A 24,178-nucleotide genomic window follows, 5' to 3' on the forward strand; every position below is an offset into this window, starting at 1 on the left:
GTTTTCAGTAAATTCTTGCTGCAAGTTTGTTGATTTGATTTATTTTCTTCTGTTGATTATTGTGCAGGACAGAACTCACAAAAAATGTGGTGCTCCCTGAATTAATAGAACTCTCTAGGGATGAAGGCAGCAGTGTGCGACTTGCAGCTTTTGAAACTTTGGTTAATTTACTTGACATATTCGATACAGGTAAATCTTCACCCGGATACATCTTTGCATCTGAAAACAGTGCTGTCTCATGTTTTGTGTCACAAATAAAGTGTAAATGTAGATTCAGAATTTTTAAGTTTTATGATAAATATTTAGCCTCTCCTCGACTCTTTCTTTTGGTGTCTTCTCTACTTCCATGGTTACCCTCATGGCATCCAGTATTGCTGCATATTTCACACTCTGTCATTTCTGTCTTCAGAATTTAACTGACTTGTGCAGAGAGCAAGACTGTGGCTTGGGAAGTAACCTTAACTTTTTCCACTAATTCACATTAAGACAGATCCTTACTATAACAATGAGTTTCCCTTCTTAAACTTAAATCCTTACTAGGTGAGTTTCCCTTCTTAAAAATATTTTAATGCCAGAAATCGTGTCTGTGTGAGCAGTATTATGGGATGGGGCATATGAGTGTTAATCAGTAAGGAGGAACTTCTTAGTGTTGTGAAGATCAAGAAATAAAAATCACTAGTTGCTCTACTAGAGTATGACTAAGATCTCTAACTCTAGACAATGAGTTTATTAGTAAACATTAACCATTTTGATAGGGTGGAATTTGGAAGGGTAAATGACAAGACTTAGGTGTGAAGCCTAATTGTATAATTGTAAGATTAAGATCCTCTGGGATTACCAGCTTTTTATCTGAACTAGGAGAGTTTCTTTAGGATTATTGCAATGTAGACAATAATTTATGTGAAAATTACAGAATAATCGTTTAGGTAACAGGACAAACCAAAAGAGTAAAAATTATATGATATTTGAACAAATTTCGTTGTTCCTGTTAATGAATCATCCTCCAGGCTCCAAACTAGAAAGCCTGGTATTGTTTTTGTTCTCTTGCCTTCACTGGATCAGCATAGAACTGGCTTTATCCCTGCCCATTCTTTATTTCCCATTTCTCCTGTGTTGACACTCCAGTCCCACTAAGGTCATCTCGTTCCATTACCACCCACCCTTGTCATCATCATTTTCAGATATTTTCTATTATTCTGGGACTAACAAGAGTCCCCCCACCCCTTGTAATTTGTATGTGTATTAGTTGCCACATGTACAGTGTGGGCAACTGGGTCTAAATTATACATTGTTTTGTTTTGTTTTACAGATGACAGAAGTCAAACTATCCTTCCCTTAGTGAAATCGTTTTGTGAAAAATCTTTCAAAGCAGATGAATCAATTCTTATTTCATTATCGTTTCATTTAGGAAAACTATGCCATGGACTATATGGTATGGTATATTCTAAGAATTTCAAAAGTATAGATAACTTTTTCCTGTTTTCTTCTACCTTAGCCAATTAACTTGAGTAATTCTTCAGTTGTAAAACCTATCCTTTAAGTGTGTAAAATTTGATGAGCTCTTAGAATTTTGATAAACTAATTTCAAGCACATTTAGAAAAGACCTTTTCACTAGTAGAACCTATTTCAAAGAATAATGACTTTGGAATGTTTTATGCTTATATAGTATTAGGTTTGTGACAACAGAAGCTCAGGTATGTGAACTATTGCTGCATAGGAAGAATATTCATCTTTTGTTGAATAATAAATGTATCTTGTAAGTAGTTTTACATAGAACATAGAATAATACCTTTAAGTCTTGGTATTTTGAACATATTGCTCAGTTTTTAGTTTATGATAATCATGAGAATTAAGTTAAAATCTTTTGGCATAGTAACACATTTTCTTTATGTGAGTTGCAGACATTTAGTAGATGATTGAAAAAATACATTGCAATCCATAATGAATCCCTGGCTCCCTGATAGTGAATAATGATTGAATGTGGAAGCATTCCGTATATCAAAAATATTTTGAATTCACTTCTCTTTTTTTAGATTCGATCTTTAAGCTCCAAAAACACCCCTGTGTTTTTAGAGGAAATTTTAGAATATTTACCATAAATAAAATAACAATATGTATAAATAGTCATAACATTATTCCTATTATTCTGACTTGTTTTCTACAAGCTGAAGAAATTAACATAGAAATAATTCCTGCATGACATAGTTCACACTTGTGAAATTGAAGTTAAAATATTATTAAAATGAACATAAGATGAAACAATATGACCTGCTAGGTTTCTTCATAATAGTTTATCTTTCCTCATTACTTTTGATTCATGAACTGTCTATAACCATATATTTAAAGATTAGGTTCCAAATTTGTTTTTATTGTATTTTGAGTTTTTCTTTTTAATTTTTGTTTCAATTGAAATGCTGAACACAGATTTTACATTTGTTTTAGGAATTCTTACTCCAGATCAACACTTGAGATTTTTGGAGTTTTATAAGAAACTTTGTACATTGGGTTTGCAACAAGAAAATGGACACAATCTGGAAAACCAGAGTCCACCCCAAGTCCTAGAGCAGGAGAAGAAATATACTTCAGTACGAAAGAATTGTGCCTATAACTTTCCGGTAATAACAATATATTTATATTTACTGAGCATTTTAATTATAGCTCTAAAATATGTGAACAGATGGCATTAAGAAATATTGCCATATTTGACACTTGCTGCTTAGCATTATGTGTGGTATAGCAGGCACTGAATAAATATTTGTGGAATTTATATTTCTATGTATAAATTAGAATTATGTGCATGCATTTGGATCTTTCAAATATGATTTCCAATTAAATTATGGTTCAGAGAATGTGATTTCATTATAATACCAGGTACCAATGAATATTTTTCTCTCCTTCCTATTCATCTCCCCCTCCCACCTCCACCAGGCCATGATTGTTTTTGTTGATCCTAAGAACTTTCACATGGAACTCTATTCTACATTCTTCTGCCTTTGTCATGACCCTGAGGTACCAGTCAGATACACTATTGCTATTTGCTTTTATGAAGTAAGTCTAAAAAATTTATACTGCTGAACATTACATTAATCTAGGCAGTTGTAGTAGATATGGAAGTAAAATCAGTTTTTAATATGCTTTATAATGTTTTTGCTTTGCATCTAAACTTAGATCTCTTTAGTACAAATGGAAAATTGATAGATAGATTATTTTCATTTATTATTTTTACTGAAAATGAATGAATGGCGCTTCCTAAGCATAGATTTAGATTCAGCTATTATAGCTTCCCATAAAATATAAGAAAAAGTGAGTGTAAATTTTTACAATGAGTGTAATTAGCTTTTTAACCATTAAGTTAAAATTTGGGTCCTATTTCTTAGATGATGGCAAGAAACACACCTATGCTATCGTTGCAGTAAACATGCATGAGCTGTAACTCACATTAGAAAAAACCTCATTGTATGTGGCATAGTAAAATATTTCCTTTCTTTGTAAGTAGTATAATAAGTTCTTATTCTCATTGAGAATATTTTATTGTCCTTGCACTGTTAGAGTAGCTCAAAGTGTGCAGGATGCTCATAGCCTTTATAAATGGTACTTAAAATTCTTTTAACTATTGAGTGGTATCCTTTGCTTCCTTAAAGTGACACTTTCTGGCCTAGATGAAATAGGAGTTCACTGTTCAAAATTTAGGAATTCTCCCCTTAAATGGTATAGTTATTTAAAATAATTCCAACATTACACAATTCTATCATCTTTGGCAGCTACAGAAATCTGTTTTAGGGAATGGAAAAGGGCAGAGGGCACTCCAGCTGAGCCTCCAGGATAAGCAGCTATTTAGGATTGGTTACTGTGTACATGTGTGTTTGTTAGATCAGTGGTCTCCAGGGAAGTTGGCACAAGATTGGAGTCCAAGAATGCAGTGTTTATGCTACTAATATTAGACTTTCTTCTCATGTTGATTTTTATCTCATCCTATTTGATAGTAAACATAATATTGCACCGTGTAATTAGGCACATTGAAATGTATGGGTATAATAAAAATATTTCATTGGTAAAAGAAAGTTTAGAGATTGTTGATCAACTTATGATCTGGGTGGCTAGGTTCCATATTCTCACAGTCATATCATGTAAAGTAGGCTAAGAATGATGTTCACATCTTTAAATGAAGGACTAAGTTTGGTTTGTCTTTTTAAATAATAAAAATCCACTGGTGGACTTAAATTTTGTAATTCAGTATTATTGCTGGATTTTGATAATTGGTTTATTGTATTATATTCTTATTTTTCAGAAAAATATTATTTTTCAATAATAATTTCAACAAGTTAAAAACAGCACAAGGAAAGTTTGGGTTATCCAGTAATAATTTTTTTTCCCCAAATAAAATTTTCTCAAGCACAATTTTTAAAAAATGTAAAATAGAAACTGTTAAATCTACCGTCGGAGGCTCTTGAGTTTCTTTGGAGAAATAAACCCACTGTTTACAAGAGGAACCAGAGTATTCTGACTCCCCCAACTGTGCTCAGGCTGATTAGAGTCTTTGTTGAGAAAAAGGAAAGTTGTTTCTCCTCATTAGTACTACCCAGTTGATGTCACCACAGGCCCTCAGCAGGAGCTACTTTCTCTGGAAAACTTGGAGCTGCTATAACACTTGTGTGCTTGGGATGTCCTTTAAGACTGTTGGCTGTTTTGAGACTTCAGTTTGTCAGCTAGAGGGACCTGTGGCTTGTTACTGCTTTGATGTGGAAGTCATGGCTCCGGAAATCCTATCCACTGTATTTCCCCACGTGCTGTATGCATGCCTGCCTCTCTATTGTCCACACAATCCAACATTCTATGAAATAGATTTTAAAAGCTGATTATGGAAGCTGGGTGCAGTGGTGCACATCTGTATTCCCTGCTTCTCAGGAGGCTGAGGTAGTAGGATTACAAGTTAGAGGTCAATCTTGGCAACTTAGTGAGATGCTGTCTCAAAACAAAAACTAAGAAGGGCTAGAGATGTAGCCCAGTGGCAGAGCACCCCCGAGTTCCATCTCCAGCCCTGCAAAAGCTGGTTATGTATGTAACTGAGTTTTCTAGAAATCTAATTTTATATTTTTATTTTAATCTTTTTATTTTAGAGGAAGCATCTAACAAGAATGTAAGTTTTAAAAAATATTATTTTAATCTTTATATCAAATCTGAGAGACTTTGTTGCTATATTTTAGGTGTCTAAACTTCTGAATTCTGGTATATATTTAATACAGAAAGAACTGATAACATTATTACAAGATGAATCACTGGAGGTAATACTTTACTATTTGGTTTATATTCTTTCATGTAAAGTCGAGTATATCAGTGCCTTTTCCCCATTTTCTGAGAGTTGCATTAGCTCCAAAGCTTCATGTCAACATAACAACTATATCATAGACTGAGAATGGAGATCTTTAAAAAATATTAGGATTTAAAATATATTTAGCTTTAAAATGGAAATATTGCTTTAAAGTAGAAAAATTTAGGAAGTGCCAAAAATAGACAAAAAGTGTACCTTTAATTCTAACTTAACTCTTAATACTTTTAATTAATTATTTATTTTAATTATTATATATTCTAACTCAATATTTTTTTGCATTTATATTTTTTCTATATAATTATTACTGTATTTTCTATATTATGATTTTTATTTTACACAGTTATTATCATATGTTACATTTTGTGTACGTTTTCTTTTAGCATTGTTTTGATGGAGTTTTTTTTTTAACCTTCTTATACTTACCTATGAGGATTTTGTAATATTTCACTTTGATGTTCTGTTTAGTACATTCCATTCACTAAGTGGTACTAACATGGAGAGCTCTACTGATCAATATTTTGATATCACTGAGGCTAGTTTCTGATTTAGACTCCCTTTGAAAAGTTGGGAGGCAGTTTTGAGCATGTCAGCTGTGTAGAAGTAACCAACTCCAGTTCAGACTTTTTGAACAATATTGAGAGATGCCTATATTAATCTCTCTTATGAAAGAGATTGACCAAGGCAAAAATCTTTGTAGGACTTTGAAGTAAGAAGATACCAGAGTAAGAAAATAGAAGCCCCCAAAATGTTTGTTAAATAACATCATTTCTGTGTAGAAATTGATGTGTAAAGTTAACTATTCTAGAAAAACATAGCAATCACCCTAAGAATAACAAATATTCCTATTAAAAGGTACTAGATGCTCTTGTAGAACATCTTCCAGAAATCTTGGAACTTATGTCTACTGGTGGAGAAAGCAGTGTTCAAGAAAATAAGGTAAATCCCATCTGTCAAAAAAGTGTCTGAGCTGGCGCAGTGGTGCATACCTGTCATCCCAGCAGCTCAGGAGGCTAAGGCAGGAGTATCACAAGTTCAAAGCCAGCCTCAGCAAATGTGAGGCATTCAGCAACTCAGTGAGACCCTGACTCTAAATAAAATAAACAGGGAAATAGGGCTAGGGATGTGGCTTAGTGGTCCAGTGCTCCTGAGTTCAATCCCTGGTACCCCCACACCCCCAATGGCCAAAAAAAATTTCTGAACTTTCCAAGTATTATTCTACTCTGCATAGTTGTTATGAGATTTGTTTCATTCAGTGAAAGGATGTTTGGAAACATTAGGATCTGGGAATAGCACTTGCCCACCCATCTCCCACCCCGGAGTGGAGAGCACTCAGCTTGCTGGCAGGATCCCTCAGAGGCAGGGTAGAGGATCCGTAATCAGTTTACATATTACACGAGGCCTTTGTGTGTAAAAGAAGAAAGAACAACAGATTAATCTCGGGTCTCTTAGCATTATTTGAGAGAGTCACCATTGAATATTGACAATTATGTGAGACATTGTAAGCTTCCTTCTTGAATTTCTTTCTTGTCCCTGAGGAATACATGGCCCAAGCCATAGGCACCCACCTGGAGCTCTCCCCCGGGTCTGTTATGCTGGAAGTGCCGCCTTCCTGCCAGTGGCTCCCCTGCCTCGCAGAGCCCACAGTGCCAGGCTGGTTTCAAGGCTGTGTCCTAGTGCTAAGTACAAAAAGCCACGTGCTCTTCTGTTTTCTCATTTCCAGTGTCTCTGCTGTGTGGGTGAAATATACAGTTTCTTTGAAAATATCTCAAAGTACTTTTCAAGTATAGCTTTTTTAACCAGTTAATTTACTATTTTTATAACAAATAAATGAATACATAAATGAAATAGTTCCTGCCACACGGTACTTGCTTGCAAAGGTCTGTTGGTAATTGATTAAATTTCCTCTGTAATTCTTACATTAGCAATTTTAATACTACTGTGATTCTTATTTATTATCTTTTGCATTTGTGTTTATATTTTCAGCATAACTGATTACTCCAAGAATAACCAATAGGACAAAGGGGTAGGAACTTAGAAGGTGAAACTGGCCCATAGTAATATAAAGCAAAATGTAGAATCGCTATGGTAATCCACCCGCCTGGGAAAATAAGGAGTCCAATGTCTATTTCAAAATTTGATTTTTAGTAACTGAATTTTACTTAGGGATTTTTTTTTAAAAAAGTATTTGATTTCACCAGATAATGTTCCCTGTGACAACTAAGGTACCATGGATTCTGTCTCTGCATTCCTTTTCAGTTGTCCTCTCTGCCTGACTTGATTCCAGCACTCACAGCCGCTGAGCAGCGAGCTGCAGCCTCTCTGAAATGGAGAACCCATGAGAAGCTGCTGCAGAAATATGCCTGTCTGCCTCAGATCATATCAAGTGATCAGATTTATTACCGTTTCTTGCAAAGAATGTTCACCATCATGATGACAAATGTGAGCCCAGCATCTTTATTATTTTGAACTCATGGTTGATTTTGGCATTTCCAAATTCTTCACATTATCAAAATAATGCAATAAACTCAATTCTTTCCATTCTGCTGGGAGGGTCTGGGAGGGTGTCATCCTCCCAGGTCCCTGAGGAGGCAGCTTGGTTTCCCTTTACTTCTCTGTGTTTGATCACCTTCCACCTAGTTGCAGGGGGCAGGAACAGGTAGGACTTGCACTTACCCTTTGTTTATACACTGTAGGAGTCACTGTGCCCAACTCACTTTACATTTGATACAGTTCTTGTGAAGAAAGTTGACAGGACTCAGCAACTTGACCACAAAGGACCTTCTGCTCTCATGTGCTCCTCTGATGTACCCACAACCTCACTGTCTCACCCTAGGAGGCCATTTTCCCAAGGCTTCCCTTAAGCTCCTTAATATTAGTTTGGGTTATAGTGTCTAATGGGGTGGCTATGTGACTGATAAAGTTTATACTGAAAACTGTATGTCTTACTGCACATGACCTTTTAGAGTTAAGGAACAAACACCTGACCCTTGAAATAGGGTTATACTTAAACCTCCTTATGAAGTTAGTTGTTTGCTTTTTTCATAAAAAATTTTCAGAGAGGATTGTTTTAATCCTCAGATTACTGTATATTTAATATGATATTCCAGTTCCATTTTGTGAAAGTTTTAAAAGCTCCAGATAATGTTCTGTTTTGGAAATTTTTTGAAAAAAAGTATTTTTAATTTGTATTATTTATTTTCAATGAAAGGGAGATGCTGAAAGTTAACAGTCATCTCAAAAATCGAGAATCAACTTTAGCTTCAAAGATTTAAAAATGAGAAAAAATATGTTAGCATTATTTGCAGCTTAGGAAAACATAAAAAGTACTTGGCACACATTGTATTAACTACCACCCTACTAGCTTATTTCACACATCAAAGCCTAGCTGAGAAATTAAAATTTGTATTGCAGTATAACAATCTTAAAGAGTGATTCTGACAATGATACATCCTTATAAGTTTCACATTTAATAGCATGAATGTACCACATTGGACATTTCTCATAAAATGAGCAGAATTTATTAAGTTAATTTTATTCAGCAGTAATTTATTTAAGTGTGTTCTATATATGCCTTACTTGTCTAAGAGCTGAAGTTATAGCAATGACAACATAGATGAACAGACTCCTGTTCTAATGGAGCTTGTACTCTATTTTTTCCCCACTTTTTTTTTTATTGGTGTGTTAGAGTTATACATTACTAAGGGGATTTGTTATTAAATATTTATACATATACACAATATACAATAAAACAACATAATTTGGTCAATATCACTCTCTAGCTCTTCCTGCATCTCCCTCCCCATCTCCCACTCCTTGGATCCTTTCCTTTATTGATCTCTCTCTGATTTTCATGAGTTTCCCCACCCCTAGCACCTTTCTTTTCCTTTTTCCTCTCTAGCTTCCACATAAGAGAGTATATAACCTTTAACCTTCTGAGTTTGACTTATTTTACTTAACACAGTGGTCTTTAGTTTCATCCATTTCCCCCCAGATGATATACTTTCTTTTTTCTTTATGGCTGAATAAAACTCCATGTGTTTATACACCACATTTTCTTTATTCATTCTCATCCATTGATGGACACCTAGGACAATTTCATAGTTTGTTTATTGTGAATTATGCTGCTATAAACATGGTTGTACATGTATCATTACAGTAAGATGATTTTAATTCTTCAAGTTAAGTACTAAGGAGTGGTGACACTGGGTCATATTGTGGTTCCTTTCCTAGTCTTTTAAGGAGTCTCCATACTATTTGCATAGTGGTTATACTAATTTATAGTCTCACCAATGTTATAAAAGTGTTTCTTTTTCTCCATATCTTCTTCAGCATTTATTATTATTTGTATTCTTGATGACTGCCATTCCGACTGAAATCTCAGTTAAATCTTGCATTTCCCTGACTTCTAATGATATTGAACATTTATATATATATATTTATATTTGTTGGCTGTTTGTATTTCTTCTTTTAAGAAGAAGTGTCTGTAGTGTTCCCATTTATTAATTGGGTTATTTGATTTTTTTGGTATAAAGATTTTTGTGTTCTTTATATATTCTAGATATTAATCCTCTGTAGAAGAGTAGGTATCAGAGATTTTCTCCTACTCTGTAAGTTCTTGCTTCACATTCCTAATTGTTTCCTTTGCTGTTCAGAAGCTTCTTACTTTGATGCTGTCCCATTTATAAATTCGTGGCATTATTTCCTGAGCTTAAGAGGTCCTTTTGAGAAAGTTTTTGCCTGCACCTACATGCTGGAGTGTTGACCCTGTTTTCTTCTAGGAATTGCATAGTTTCTGTTCTAATCCCTAGGTCTTTGATCCATTCTGAGTTGATTTTTTTGTACAGGGTAAGAGATAAGGATCTAGTTTCATTCTTCTACATGTAGATAACCAATTTTCCCAGCCCCATTTGTAGAAAAGACTTTTCTCTATGTATGTTTTTGACACCTTTGTGAAAGATCGGATGAGTCTTGATGTATGGGTTTGTCACTGTCTTCTATTTGTGTTCCTTTGGTCTGTGTGTCTGTTTTTATACCAGTAACATGCACTTTTTGTTATTATAGCTTTGAAGTATAATTTGAAGTCAGGTATTGTGATGCATTCAGTGATATTTTTTGGCTTAGAATTGCTTTGGCTGCTTCCAAATGAATTTTAGACTGTGTTTTCTAGTTCTGTGAAGAATGTCATTGGTGGGGATTGTGTTGAATCTGCATATTGCTTTTGGTAGTATGGCCATTTTAACAGTATTAATTCTCCTATCCATGAACTTGGTTAGTATTTTCATCTTCTGAGGTCTTCTTTTTTCAATGTTTTATAGTGTTCATTGTAGTTGTCTTTCACCTTCTTGGTTATGTTTTAAGTTTTTTTTTTTTCCCTTGTGAAGCTATTCTGAATGGAGTTGTTTTCCCAACTTCTTTCTCAGAAGATTGGTTGTTGGTTTATAGGAAAGCTGTTGATTTTTGTAAACTGCTGCTTTGCCAAATTTGTTTATTAGCACTAATAGTCTTTTGGTGGAGTTCTTTAAATCTTCTAGGCATAGGAACATATCATTCTTCCTTTTCTATTTTATCCATTTAATTTTTTTTCTTGAATAATTGCTCTGGCTAGAATTTCTAGCGCTATATTAAACAGGAATTCAGCTGAGAATCCTTCTGGTCCTGGACTTTTCTCTGTTGGAAGGCTTTTGGTTACTGCTTCTATTTCATGGCTAGTCATTGATCTCTTTAGGTTTCCTGTGTCTTCTTGATTCAGTTTGGCAGATTATATTTGTCTAGAACTGTATCCATTTCTTCTAGGTTTTCCAATTTATTGAAGTACAAATTTTAAAATAGTCCCTAATGATCCACTGGATTTCTATGATGTTTATGGTGATTTCTCTTTTTTAATCTCTAATTTTATTAACTTGGGTTTTCTTTCTTTTTCTTTTGGTTAGTTTGGCTAAGGCCTTATCAATCTTGTTTGTCTTTTCAAAGAACCACCTCTTTGTTTCATTGATCCTTTGTATTTTTTAAAGTTCTCTATTTCATTAATTTTAGCTTTGATCTTAAATAATTTTTGGAATTGTTTGTTCTTTTTCAAGGGCCTTGAGATGCATCATTAGGTTGTTTATTGGAACCTTTTAAATTTTCTTGTGTAGGCACTCATAGCTATAAACTTTCCTCTCAGAATTGCCTTCATAGTGTTGCAGAGGTTCTGATAGATTGTGTCAGTATTCTCATTTGAGTCTAAGAATTTTTAAATTATATCCCTTGATTTCTTCTATCACCCATGCATCATTCAAAACTGTCTTATTTAATCTCCATATATTTATGTGGTTTCTGTAGGTTTTGTTGTGTTGTTTTTTTAATTTCATACCATTATGATCTGATAAGATGCAGGGAATTATTCCAATTTTTTGTATTTGTCAAGAGTTGCTTTGTGACCTGAAACATGAATTCCAACAGAACACAGAACAACTGAATGAATTAAGGAAGTCAGTATAGGATATAAATGAGAAATTTAATGAGATAGAAATATTGATAAAAAACCAAACTGGAGGATTCAAAATGATGGATTAGAGAAGGTCACCTACTTGGTTGCCTGTGGTGTGAAACCGAGAAATCAGACAAGCAGCTTCTCAGCAAGGTCAGAAGGGGGAACATTACTGGGAATTAATTTTTGACATTAAAAGCAAAAAGGACTCAGGAGGTTGGATATAACAAAATAAATAAGAAATCCCTAGCACTGCTGCTGCTGCTGGTGGCACCTGCCAGTGTGATTCCCCTTGCACTAAAATAGTAGAGGCATACATCAATTAAAGGAACCCACATTCTTAGGAAGTTTGGGGTATCTGGGTACATAGAAATCAGAGATCAAAGACACTGCCCAAGTCACCTGAAAGAAGCTACATCTCTCTCAGCTACCAAGAAGAACAGAGAAGGGAACCATTTTGCAGCTCCAGTGCTGGGGAATAGTAGCTGGGGGAACTGAATCCTTGCAACTGTGCTGGGCCCAAAGTATAGGTCTGAAAACCCATGTGGGATGGCATAGAGTATGTCTTAAGTAACCAGGAGAATATCAAACAAAGGAGTACTGGTCAGGAAAACATACCCAGCTTCCCCCAACCCCTCCAGCCTGGTTGCTTGAAAGATCTGCTGGGAGAGATGCACCTAGCTAGAATTTGAAAGGGCTGGGTAGGAATAGAATGAGTTCCAAGTTGGAACCCAAGAGTCCAGAAAACATGAAGTTCACAAGTGACTGAGGCGAGCAAGCATTGGCCCCTCCACTGTCTGAGTGAAACCTGGAGGTTTTTCCTGGGGTCCAGTCTCTCAGAGTGGTTTGGGAACTGCTCAGCCTGGGAAGTGCACTGATTTAAAGTCTTCAAACAAATCGCCATTCAAGGAAGAACCTAGAGGCTCCCTACACCTAACCCCACCCCCAGGAGTCCCGTCTGTATACTTTCATACTTCATCAACCCCACCTAAGACACCTGAGAAGGGAAGCTGAGAATCTTTTCAGCCCCAATAGAAATAATTTGTTAACTTTTCATCAAGATCCTTTTTCTGTCTTTTTTCTTCTGTTAATTGTGACCTGAATGGTTCATGGACACTTATACATATCTGCTTCTTTTTTCTCATTCCTAGTATTTTTTGAAGGCAGTTATTTTTCAGGGGTCAGTATTTTGAGTATAAAGATGTTTGATTTAACTATATCAGTTTTGTTCTTATATTTTTATTTTTTATTATTTTTAACATTTTTATTTTATACATTTATCTCTCAATTATCTGTTTCCCTTGATTGCCTCTTTCTTTTACACTGATAACAACCAGTCTTTTTTGATGTTTCTTTCACTCTTCCTTTATTTTTTGCTTCTATTTTCTCTCCTCCTCCCTCACAATCATTACATCCTACATCACTTCTTTTCTATCCCTGTTCACTACTTAAAATTGCAAACCTTTATGTAAACTTACTGCTTTTACCATAAGCAATAACTGATCATGTCATTTCTGTTTAGTGTGATAACACTATAGATGCCAAAGCAGGAACTCTTTGGTTTAATGCTGTAGTTGTTTGCATTGGTTTTTGTTATCTGTATCCCCCTAAACTGTGAGGTACTAGAAACCTTCAGGGACACTATAAGTCCACAGGGTAGAAAATCTACTGCCTCCAATTCATACTGTTAAATGGGTAGACCCACCAACAACATGAAAAAGCAAGGAAACAAATCACCTCAAATAAACCAAAATAATTAAATAACAGAAATCATGAACACCACAGTGGAAGAAGTGTCAGAGAAGGAGTTTAGAATGTTCACAGTTAAATTGATCTGTGAGGTAGGAGATGAAGATGAATTAAGAAGTGACTACAGGGAGAAAATAAAGGAACTGAAAGGTCACTTCATTAAAGAGATAGAAATTCTGAAAAAAAATCAAGCATAAATACTCAAAATGAAGAAATCTGTAAAACAAATTAAAAATTCACTGGAAAGGAAAGCATCACCAGCAGACTGGTCCACTTGGAAGAAAGAGGTACAGGCAATGAAGACCAAATATATAATCTTGAAAATAGAGTTGACCATGGAGAAAAGATGTTAAGAGGCCATGAACAGAACTTCCAGGAAATATGGGATAACATGAAAAAACCTTGTAGAAACAAACTAAAGGAATGTACAATGTTTTCAATGCAATAATATCTGAAAATTTCCCAAATCTTAACAATGAAATAGGAAATCAAATACAGGAGGCATAGAGAACCCCAAATATACAAAATTATAACAGACCCACCCCAAGACACATTATTATGAAAAAAACCTAACATACAGAATAAGGATAGAATTGTAAAGGCTATAGGAGAAAAAAAACAGGTAACATTTAGAGGGAAACCAATACAGATCTCAGCTGGTCTCTAAACTCAGACCCTCAAAGCTAGGAGGTCTTGGAATAATATATACCAAGCTCTGAGAGAAAAATGGTGCCAACCAAGAATACTATAACCAGTAAAATTAAGCTTCAGAATTGACAATGTGATAAAAACCTTCCATGAGAAACAAAAGTTAAAAGAGTTTATAACTAGAAAGCCTGAAGTATAAAACATAAGATATTTCATGAAGAAAAAATGAAGAATAAAAGTGAAAAACCAGCAAAGGGAGGAGCTACTCTAGAAGAATAGTCAATCAAAGGAGAATCTAGCTCAAATAAAAACCAGAAATAAATCAAAATGACAGGAATAAAAATCATATCTCAATAATAACAATGAATGTAAATAGCTTAAATTCATCAATCAAAAGACATAGACTGGTAGATTGGAATAAAAAACAAGACCCAACAATTTGCTGTCTCCAAGAGACTCATCTCATAGGCAAATATATCCACAGACTGAAGGTAAAAGGAAGGGGAAAATCATATCATTCATATGGGTCTCATAAACAAGCAGGGGTTTCTATTCTAATATCAGATAAAGTGAACTTCAAGCCAAAATTAATCAGAAGAGACAAAAAAAGAGGCCATAACATACTCTTAAGTGAATTATATATCATCAAGACACAATAATTGTAAACCTTTATTCCCCAAACAGTGGAGCATCTGCATACATCAAACAAACTTTCTCTATTTCAAGAATTACAACACAATAATACGGGGTGACTTTACATGCCTCTCATCACTGGAAAGATCTTCCAAACAAAAACTAAATAAAGAAGCTATAGAACTAAAAAATAGAATTAATAGTTTAGACTTAAGAGGATATACAGAATATTTTATCCATCGATGACAGAATATACTTTCTTCTCAGCAGCACATGGATCCTTCTCTAAAATAGAGCATATCTTAGGCCACAAAACAACTTTTAGTAAACACAAAAAATAGAGATAATACCTTGTATCCTATAAGATCATAATGGAATGAAATTAGAAATCAACAATAAAATAAAAAATGTTACTCTAACTTTGGAGACTAAATAACACAGTATTGAATGAATGATGGATAGCAGAAGAAATCAGGGATGAAATAAAAAAATACATGTAAATGAGATTAGCTACACAATATACCAAAATCTTTGGTACATTAGCAAAGGTAGTTCTAAGAGGAAAGTTCATTGCACTGAGTGCATTCTTCAAAAGAATAGAGAGTCACCAAATAATTAACAGTACACCTCAAAGCCCTATGAAAAGAAGAACAAATCAACATCCAAAACAGTAGAAGACAGGAAATTATTAAAACCAGAGCTGAAATCAATGATATTGAAACAAACAAAATTTTAAAAAATCAATGAAACAAAAAGTTGTTTCTTTGAAAGATAATTAAAATTGATAAGCCCTTAGCCAAGCTTATGAAAAAAGACTCAAATTTCTAAAATTTATTATGAAAAAGGAAATATCACCACAGACACTACTGAAATACAGAGAATAGTCAGAAACTATTTTGAAAATCTATATTCCCAAAGAAATAGAAAATCATGAAGACATTGACAAATTTCTAGGGACATATGACTTACACAAATTGAATCATGATCACACTGAATCAGAATCGTAGAAAATCTAAACAGATCGATTTCAAGCAATGAAATTGAATATGCCATCAAAAGCTACCAACAAAGAAAAGCCCAGGACTGAATGGATTCTCAGCTGAGTTCTATGAGACCTTCAAAGAACAACTTACACCTGTTCTCCTCAAATTATTCTGTGAAACAGAAAAAGAGAGAACCCTTCCAAACTCATTCTATGAAGCTAGTATCATCCTATACCAGAACCAGATGAAGACACATAAGGAAAGAAAACTTCAGACCAATATTCCTAATGAACATAGATGCAATAGTTCTTATTAAAATTCTGGTGAACTGCACACAAAAAACACATTTTAAAAAAGAGAGTGTACCATGATCAAATGGGGTTCATCCCAGAGATGCAAGGTTGTTTCACCATATAGAAATCAATAGATGTAGTTCATCACATCAACAGACTTAAAGACAAGGCTCACATGATTATCTAAGTAGATGCAGAAAAAGGATTTGACAAAATACAGCATCCATCCATGGTCAAAACACTAGAAAAACTAGGGATAATAGGAACATACCTCAGCATTGTAAAAGCAATATATGACAAACCCAAAGCCAACATCATTCTAAATGAAGAAAAACTGAAAGCATTTCCTCTAAAAACCATAGTAAGAGAAGGATGTCCCCTTTCACCATTTCTATTCAACATAATTTTTGAAACCCTAACCAGAGAAATTAAGCAAAAGACAGAAATTAAATGGATACAAATAGGAAAAGAAGAGCTTAAACTATCCCTAGTTGCTGACATGATTCTATATTTAGAAGACTCAAGTAACTTCACCAGAAAGCTACTAGACCTCAAATGAATTCTGCAAGTAGCAGGATACAAAATTAACACCCATAAATCAATTGTATTTCTATCCCATTCACAATAGCCTAAAAAAAAAAATTGGGAATCAACCTAAAAATCAGACGTGAAAGATCTCTACAATGTAAAAACTGCAAAAAAACAGAGAAAGAAATTGAAAAAGACCATAGAATTTGGAAAGATCTCCCATGTTCTTGGTTAAGCAGAATTAATATAATCAAAATGAGCATACTACCAAAAGCACTATATGGATTTAATGCAATTCCTATTAAAATTCCAATGATGTTCCTCATATAAATAGAAAATCAGCCATGAAATTTATTTGGAAAAAATAGAGGCCCAGAATTGCCAAAGAAATTCTTAGTGAGAAAATTGAAGCTGGAGGCATCACAATACCAGACCTTAATTTATATTATAGGGTGATAGTACAAAAACAGACATGAAGAATAATGAACAGAATACAAGACAGAGACAAACCCACATACATACAGCTATCTCATCCTAGACAGAAGTGCCATAAAATACATTGGTGATAAGATAGTCTCTTCAACAAATGGTGCTAGAAAAACTATAAATCCATATATGATAGAATGAAATTTAATCCCTATCTCTCATCTTACACTATTAGACCCTGCACCACTAGAAGAAAATGTAGGCCCAATTCTCCATTATGTCAGGTTAGTAACCAGCTTCCTCAGTAAAAATCCTAAAGCACAAGAAGTAAAATCAAGAATCAATAAATGGGATAGTATCAAACTAAAAAGCTTCCTTACAGCAAATGAAACAAGAGTGCGAAGACAGAGCCTACAGAATGGGACAAAATCTTTGCCGCCTGTACCTCAGATAAAGCATTAATCTCCAGGATATACAAAGAATAATAAAAAAAACCCTTAACCCCCACCCCCAAAAAAACCCTCCAACCCCTCCCCAAAAAACCCCAAAATAGTTATCCAATCAATAAATGGGCAAAAGAACCGAACAGGATCTACACAAAAGAAAAAATACAGATGACCAACAAATATATGAAAAAATGTTCAACATATCCAGCAATCAGAGAAATGCAAATAAAACTATACTGAAATTCCACCTTACTCCAGTCAGAATGGCAATTATAGGAATACAAGTAACAATAAATGTTGGTGGAGATGTGGGGGAAAAGGTTCACTCATACATTGTTGGTGGGCCTGAAAATTGCCACTCCAGAAAGCAGTATAAGAGATTCCTCAGAAAACTTGGAATGAAACTACCATTTGACCCAGTTATCTCACTCTTTGGCATATACCTAGAGGACTTAGCATCAGCATACTACAGTCACACAGCCACATCAATGTTTATAGCAGCTCAATTCACAATAGCCAAGCTATGGAACCAATTTAGGTGCCTTTCAACAGATGAATGGATAAAGAAAATTGTGTGTGTGTGTGTGTGTACCACATTTATATATATATATATACACACACACACAATCATACACACACACACAAAATGGAATATTACTCATCCATAAAGAAGAATGAAATTATGGCATTTGCCAGTAAATGGATGAAACTGGAGACTATTATGCTAAGTGAAATAAGCCAATCCCCCCCAAACCCAAGGCTGAATATTTTATCTGGTATGTGGATGCTGACTCACAATAAGGGTAAGAGAGAGAAGAATAGAAGTTCATTGGATTTGATAAAGGGGAGAAAGGGAGGGGAGATGGGAAGAGGGAAGACAGTAGAATGAATCAGACATAACTTTCCTATGTTCATATATGAATATGACCAGTGAAACTCCATATCATGTACAACCATAAAAGTGGGATTCTAATTAGAATAAGTTATGTATTATGTGTATAATATGTCAAAATATACCATCATATATATCTAAAAAAATAATTTTTTTCAAAAAAGAACTGAACAGAAATTTTGGGAATGAAAAATACAATAAATAAAAATGTTCAGTGGTAAGTGCCTCTAATAGAGTAGACCATGTGGAAGATAATGTGGCCACCCTGAACATTCAGATGCATTAAAAAACAAGAAAATAAGTAACTATGATCTGGGTATTCAGGAACTCTGGGGCACTTAGAGCACAAATTTAAAAATCATTGGAATTAAAGCAGTTTTCAAGGTGCAAGTTAAGGGAATTGATAACCTCTTCAGGGAAATAATAACAGAACATATTCCAAATAAACCTTGAGAATGAGATGGACATCCAGATACAGGAGGCATTCAGAACCCCAGATAGACAAGGTCAAAAAACAACCTCTCCCTGACACATTATAATTAAATGCATAACATGCAGAATAAGGCTAAAATTCTAAAAGCCTCAGAAGAAAAAATATCAGATAGTTTTATAGGCAAGCCTATCAGAATCACTTCTGATTGCTCAGCACAAACTCTAAAAGCCAGAATGGTTTGGAATGTTGTGTTCCAAGTCCTAAACAAAAATAACTGTCAGTCAAGATGGCTATGTCAAGCAAGACTCTCCTTCAGATCTGAAGAAGGAAAAAACCTTCCAAATAAGTATAAATGAAAAGAATTCACGAGAAGAAAGCTGATACTAGAGAATTTACTTAACAAAATACTCCACACAGAAGAACCCCAGAGTTCTCAAAGGATCAAATACTCCACACAGAAGAACCCCAGAATTCTCAAAGGAACAAATATTATTTGAAGAGTTACTAAGCAAATGAGAAGCTGGACCAAATTAAACATTACAAATACATCAAAATGGCAGGAATTAATAAGCATTTCTCTGTAATAACATTGACAGTAAATGGTCTCAATTCTCCAGTTAAAAGACATAGGCTGGCAGAATGGATTAAAAAACAAGACCAACTATGTTGATAGCAAGAGATGCACTTTATAGGCAAAGGCAGCCACAGGTTGAAAGTGAAAGGATAAAAATTGATATACAATGCAAATGGAAATAGAAAACAAAAAGGAATAGCTACTCTCATCTGAGAAAGCAGATCTGACACCAAGATTAATGAGAAGAGATGAAGAAGATCACTTCATAGTGGAAAGGGAACAATCCACCAAGAAGATGTAGCAATAACAAATATTTATGCCTCGAACATGGGTACCTCTGATTATATAAAAGAGACACCACTTGAAGCCTCACATAGGCCCCAGTACAATAATATGGGGTGATTTCAATACATGTCTCTCAACATTAAGTAGGTCATGCAGCTATAAACTCAGTAAAAACTCTTTGGACCTGAAAAATAACAGAAATCAAATGGACATAATAGACCTCTATAGAATATTTCATACAACAACAGAGAATACACTTTCTTCTCAAAATATACAATATTTTAGGTAATAAAGCAACTCTAATACAGGGATGGTAGAAGAAGTAATCAAATATAAATAAGTACATTAATAGGAGATTATAAGTAAAATGAAGCTTGATTTTAATTGTTGGTTTCAACCTAATTATACAGTTGGCATGTTTGTGTTTAGGATGTGAAAAGAATATATAAATATTCTGAATTGTTAGCTTCAGGAAAGAGAAATAACTTACAATGTAGAATGTGAATGAGTGCTTTTAAGGGTGATATACATAATTAATTAATTTATATATTATATATATGTATTATATATATATAATGAATATATATTTTTAGGTATCAAGCATTGAAACCAGCGGGGCTTAATCAATGAGCTACATCCCCAGCCTTTTTTTATATTTTATTTAGAGACAGGGTTTCGCTAAGTTGCTTAGGGACTTACTAAGTTGCTGAGGCTGGCTTTGAACTCACAGTCCTCCTGCCTCAGTCTCTCTAGTCAGTGGGATTACAGGCATGCACTACCATTCCTGGCTGAGAGATATGTTTTACTGTTCTCCTTTACAAGGAGATAATTCCACACTTAAAGCAAATACACAATTATTTTAGCATGTTTTCTGTGCTCAAACAGGATACATAAAGACATTTATATTTTTAGTACCATACTTATAATACTCATTCATCTATTCATTCATTCAACAAAATTTATAGTGTCCTTACTATGTGACAAGCATTATTCTAGGTGCCAGGAATATAATATAGTGAACAAAAAAGCAAAGGACCTATTCTTATTCAATTTACATTCTACTGAGGACATCTGACAACATTCATAATTATTCTTTAATATTACTTAATATTTAATGTATATTAATGCCACAGTTTGGCTGGGCACAAAATAACCTAGCCGCCACACAACCTTGTAGGTTCAAAACAGGAACTCCTTTATTCTCCGCACTCCGGTGAACGCCAGGCACATGGCCTTCTCTGGGGACACACTACACACCAACCAGAAATCCCTCCTCCCATACTTCCCCAACCAATGGGAACTCTCCGGGAATCCTCGAGAGAACTCCAAAGTAGCAGGTGGACAGCAGGGGTCTAATATACAATTGAATACACAGCTTAACATAACCATTATCATCTCAATGGCTTGCTGGTCACCTCTCAACCACTGGCAAAATTGACTGGGCTATGGCTCTCAGCATATTAATAGCTTAGCAAATATCTCCCAAGTGAACTTTTTGATTATTTTATTTCATATAGGATCCAGTTAAGATCTGTACCTTGCCTTTGATTGTTATATCTCTCAATTTTCCTTCTCTCTCTCTTTTTTTTTGGGGGGGGCTGGTGGGGGTGCTTGGGATAGAACCCACATCCTTATCCATTCTATGCAAGTGCTCTCCCACAGAGCTACATTCTCTGCCCTCTGAATTATCATTTCATCTAGAAGAGTCTCCCTGTCCCTCTCCACTTGCTCATGACATAGATTGTAGAAGGGACTGGGTGGTTGTGCTGTAGAATATTCTAGCTTATTATCTGTTGGATTGCTGCTTATCTGTGTTCCTTGTAAACCACGAGTTAGACCTGAGGGCTTGCTGTGATTCAGGTTAAGCATTTTTTGGCAAGGAAACTTTAGAGGTGCTATTGTATATTTTACATTAGATTAAGTCTGGGTGATTGTTCCACTGTTGGTGAGCTAAGAGTGGTTATGCAAAGCTAGTTTTTTCTACCACTGTGGTCTGTACTGCAGTCTGCAACTGATTCTTCAACCCTCTGAATACCCAGTTTCTCATCAGTCTTGACTCAATAATTTTAGCACCCATTGATCACCCTTGCTTGAATTACTTTATTAGAACTTGCAAATGAGTGATTTTTAAAAATTCCATCGTTTCTTAGGCCTCATTAATGGTATTCTTCTATGAAGAAGTGCTTTCCCTCATCCACATGGGTATTTGGTTACCCTGAGAAAACAGGTAAAATCAGGATGGAATCTGAATTCGTCCCATCTAATTTTCAAATTTCAGAACTAAGACTTGGTGCAGTGACCACTTGTAAAGGTGATAAGTCAATTTTGATTTTGGTTTTCTCTCTCTGAGTTTCTCTCTTCAGACTCTTTTTTAAACATTAAATGATATCTTTGTTGCAGTCATTATTCTTCATGTTTAAATTGTCACAACTTCAAGATGGCTTTTATGTTTTTTTGACATGATATTATGTTTGTCTTTGATTTCTGACCCCTAAGGATATTTACCTTATATTATAAGGTATATATTATGTATGAGTTGTAAAGTGTATATATTTTCATGTGACTAGTGTATATGCACTTGAAATTATTTCATTATACCCAAAAGAATAATGTGCTTTTATTTAGTTCCCTATTTATGTAAAATTCATTTTAAGCCACTTATGTTTCTGATTATTTATCTTTTTCAAGATTTCTGTTCTAAGTCATAGCAGGTATCTTCTTTTTACATTCAGCATGAAATGGTACCTAGTAGAGTGGAATGGCATGTGTGAAGGGGATTGGACTGGCAGGCATTGGTGTCTCAGCAGTGGGGCACTTGATTCTGCTTGAATTTCAAGGATTCCCACTGTAATTGTCTCAATATTCAATCATTGAATATTGTGATATTTTATGTATAATTCAGGATGGTGATTTTGAATTTATATCTGGTTGAGAGATTTTTCTCTAATATGTGGTTTGAATAAAACCCACTAAATAAGTGATTGAATTCATTTAGAGTTAAGGTTCTCTTCAGTGATGTGAGGAGGAATTCAAAGGACAGAGGTGTTGGAATACTGGTAAGAGTGATTGACATGGGCCCTTTGGATTTTAAGCTTTGTCCCATGGGCCGGAGATTGTAGTGAATGATGCTGAGGTTGAAGAACCAGAAAGATGGAAGAGTGGACCTGACCTTTGGGTCTCTACCTTTTTGTTTTAGAATGAGTGGGACATTTTGGGTGATATATCTGACAAATGTTTTAGCAAATGTTTGTTGAATGAATGAGTGACAGAATCTAGGAAATGGGGAACTGAGCCATATCTGAGGAACATGTCATCTAAGATGATGTAACAAGGAAATGAGAGTCAAACTTAGATGATTGAACATGACTGTGTTACCATAACTTTGCACTGTGTTGTATTAGTTGATTTGCCTGAGTGATTTTAACATTAAATTAGGAAGACTCTTCTAGAAGGATGTAAATTCAGTGATTTGAAAAGCGAGTGAAGACTCCTCTTTTAGTTACTAACTTAGAATTGATTTGGTGGGGGCAAATTATTAAGAAAATGTATTAGGTTATAGTGTAATTATATTTCTTATTTATTTCTTTAAGAATGTCTTACCTGTCCAAAAGGCAGCTTCACGAACTCTATGTGTTTTTCTACGATATAACCGTAAGCAAGAACAGAGACATGAGGTCATTCAAAAATTAATTGAACGTAAGTGATGATTGTCACTTATTTTGAAAACAAAAAAACAGAAAGTAACCAAATCAATGGGCTTTAATTAAATATGAATTGTGTTAAGTATTGTTTCACCAATAGGCAAATGTTGGTAATTGTCTAGTGTGTGCATTCATTTTAGTTTTGTCGATTAATTTGTGTTTATTTTGAAAATCTTTATGGCAGGATCAGATCTGCGATGAATGAAAATAGTAATTACTTGGAGCCTTCTTGTGAATTTCAACATTTAAGAAGTCAAAATATGTAAATTTATGTTGAAATGCTTGTTCTTTCCTTGATGAAACATTATTTGGTACTAAAATATGAATAAAATATTTATTAACCTAATCACTTATTTTGTAATTTGTTTTCAATATTAGTAGAATTAGTAGAAAATATTTTTCCCCTTGAATAAATATGCGTCTAGTGAGTTTAGATGGTTTTACTGTCTTAAAAAACTAAGTCATATAACAAATGCAAATTCATTTTAATTTGTTAAGGGCTAAAGTGAAGGCATAAACCTTTAGTTAAAGTGTTAATTCTAAAAATAATGGCACATACCTACAAAAGCTTAGTGAATTTGCTATTCATTGAATATTTGACTCTTACTTATTGAACAGTAATGGGATTTTCTCGTTATTGGAACTTGCCATTTTAAGCATTGCTATTTTTCAAAAAAAAAGAGTACTTTTATAAAATTCCATTTGAGAAAAATTATTTTCAGTACTCTTTAATCTTTCTTCTTGAGGCCTGTTGTAACTCAGTTTTCATTCAGAATGTTTTAGTTTGC

General features: G+C 34.4%; 1 protein-coding gene across 6 annotated transcripts in view; it reads left to right on the top strand.

Moving 5' to 3' along the window:
- Positions 1-24,178, top strand: part of Ppp4r4 (protein phosphatase 4 regulatory subunit 4) — a 113,604-nt gene that overhangs the window by 65,659 nt on the left and 23,767 nt on the right. For all 6 annotated transcript variants that reach the window (XR_013439242.1, XM_078050774.1, XM_021735857.3 and 3 more), the window contains 8 exons: positions 68-189; positions 1,310-1,432; positions 2,444-2,616; positions 2,930-3,049; positions 5,206-5,283; positions 6,183-6,266; positions 7,587-7,769; positions 23,280-23,385. Coding sequence is in view for 5 of the 6 variants with exons in the window: in XM_078050774.1 (XP_077906900.1) it covers positions 68-189; positions 1,310-1,432; positions 2,444-2,616; positions 2,930-3,049; positions 5,206-5,283; positions 6,183-6,266; positions 7,587-7,769; positions 23,280-23,385 (989 nt within the window). In the remaining variant the exon portion in view is untranslated. The remainder of the gene's footprint in view (positions 1-67; positions 190-1,309; positions 1,433-2,443; positions 2,617-2,929; positions 3,050-5,205; positions 5,284-6,182; positions 6,267-7,586; positions 7,770-23,279; positions 23,386-24,178) is intronic.

The sequence above is a fragment of the Ictidomys tridecemlineatus genome, chromosome 5 (genome assembly GCF_052094955.1).
Source record: "Ictidomys tridecemlineatus isolate mIctTri1 chromosome 5, mIctTri1.hap1, whole genome shotgun sequence".
Classification (NCBI taxonomy): domain Eukaryota; kingdom Metazoa; phylum Chordata; class Mammalia; order Rodentia; family Sciuridae; genus Ictidomys; species Ictidomys tridecemlineatus.